We start from the raw sequence: 1,762 nt of genomic DNA, 5'->3' as shown, positions 1-1,762 counted from the left end.
CCTCTGCTAGGAGCCTGCTTCTTCCTCTCCCACTCCCCCTGCTTGTGTTCCCTCTCTCACTGGCTGTCTCTCTCTGCCAAATAAATAAATAAAATCTTTAAAAAAAAAAAAAAGATAAAGAAATACTGACTAGACAACAGCTGCTTCACAGTCAAGAATCTATTTTTGAGTTGGAGGAATATATAACACCACTGGGGAAAGCCAGGGTGAGCAAAATTTAAGGCTATGGGTAGCAATTTTTTTTTATTTATTTTTTTGTTTTTCTCATACTTTATAATTCTCTACAATAAATGTAGATGGATTATCTCATAGAAATTTAAATTTTAAACATAATGGAAGATTTAATTATCCATCTTAAGTTGCAAATGCAAATATAGGTGAAGGAAGAAAAAAAATTTTGATTGGAATATAAAAAGGGCAGGCTAAAAGATACAAGACTGAATTTTAAAAATTAGTGGTTTAGACATAAGGTAGGTCTCATTCGCAATGATCCTATTAAGAGATGATAAATTTAGATTCTGTAAGAGATTACCATATAGCTTAACTCCTTCAATCGCTTGTTGCCACTAACCACCAACTCAAAAGGTGATCCCACCTGGAAAAAAAAAACTTAATTAATAAACACATACGAATGGCAAAAGAGTACAATTATATTGTAATTATAAGTGATTGTAAGCATTACCTTTATATTTTCTTCTCTTGTCTTTAGCTGGATGTATGTTTTACTGGGAGACTTAAACATACCGTGAACTGCCATGCTACTCACACTATTAAGAAAAGAGGCCTGTAACAGAAGAAAAGGGAGCTATAAATTGTCATCTTCAGTTACACCCTGAGAAAGGATACTATTTGTTGAACGATTCCTGAAAGGCAAATTCACTGTTCCCCAGACATTGGATCTTCACTTTATAGCTTATATTATAAAGAAAGTGACAGCTTTAAAACACAGAAGAGGGTCTTCACCACCATAATCTAAGAGGAAAAAGCATAGTCCTAACTNTCATCCTCTGCTTAAAAGTCTCCTGCCTTTTGTTTCAGTGAAGTTGAGTTCAATCTCTCTCCCCCTACTGCAATAGTCTTGAATAAAGGCTTGCCTGTTTAAATTGTCCAGTGAAATTTTTTATACCACTGTATCTAGTTTACTTTTAGTTTAAGTTTCTCCACCTGTACCCAAAAGGAAGGGGAGGAGAGCAACACGTTCCAACCTTGCACTTCTCACTCTTTACTCTGTACCTCCGAGACCCCATGGCTTCAAGATACACTTGCGTGTGGATGATTTCTAAACCTCCATCTCTCATGACTTCCACATCCCATCCATTTATTCCACGGTCTTTACTGAACAACAAAAAGACTCGCTAATTTTCTCTTGCTTAAATATATCCTCTTTTCAAATTTGTAGTTTCTTTGTGAGTAATGTAATAAACATACAAAAAGTAAAGAAAGAGCAGTGCCTGGCTGGCTCAGTCAGTAGAACATGTGACTCTTGATCTCAAGGTTGTAAGTTTGAGCCCCATGTTGGGTGGAGAGATTGCTTTAAAAAAAAAAAAAGGCAGAGAAAGATATATCTTTGCAAATATAGCTGAAACTATATCTCTTATCTTTCATAGCTAAGAAATTTCTTAGAATCATGCTATTTATATGCTCTGCTTCCTCAAAGCCAATGACCTCTTACACTCACTTTTTTAATACTTGGCCTCACTCTCAAAGATGTACGCCTCCTTATTTAAGCTTGACTCCTACTTTAAAATTCATCTTTGTCAGG

General features: G+C 35.5%; 1 protein-coding gene across 1 annotated transcript in view; it reads right to left on the bottom strand.

Annotated features, from left to right (window-relative positions):
- Nucleotides 1-1,762, bottom strand: part of CD109 (CD109 molecule) — a gene marked incomplete at its 5' end in the record, with an annotated part of 129,029 nt that overhangs the window by 50,230 nt on the left and 77,037 nt on the right. The window contains 3 exons of the mRNA XM_034648275.1: nt 533-595; nt 683-784; nt 1,206-1,330. Coding sequence (XP_034504166.1) covers nt 533-595; nt 683-784; nt 1,206-1,330 — 290 coding nt within the window. The remainder of the gene's footprint in view (nt 1-532; nt 596-682; nt 785-1,205; nt 1,331-1,762) is intronic.

Source organism: Ailuropoda melanoleuca, chromosome 19 (assembly GCF_002007445.2).
Source record: "Ailuropoda melanoleuca isolate Jingjing chromosome 19, ASM200744v2, whole genome shotgun sequence".
Classification (NCBI taxonomy): domain Eukaryota; kingdom Metazoa; phylum Chordata; class Mammalia; order Carnivora; family Ursidae; genus Ailuropoda; species Ailuropoda melanoleuca.
The sequence above is the reverse complement of the archived record's forward strand: the minus strand, read 5'-3'. Positions and strand labels throughout refer to the sequence as shown.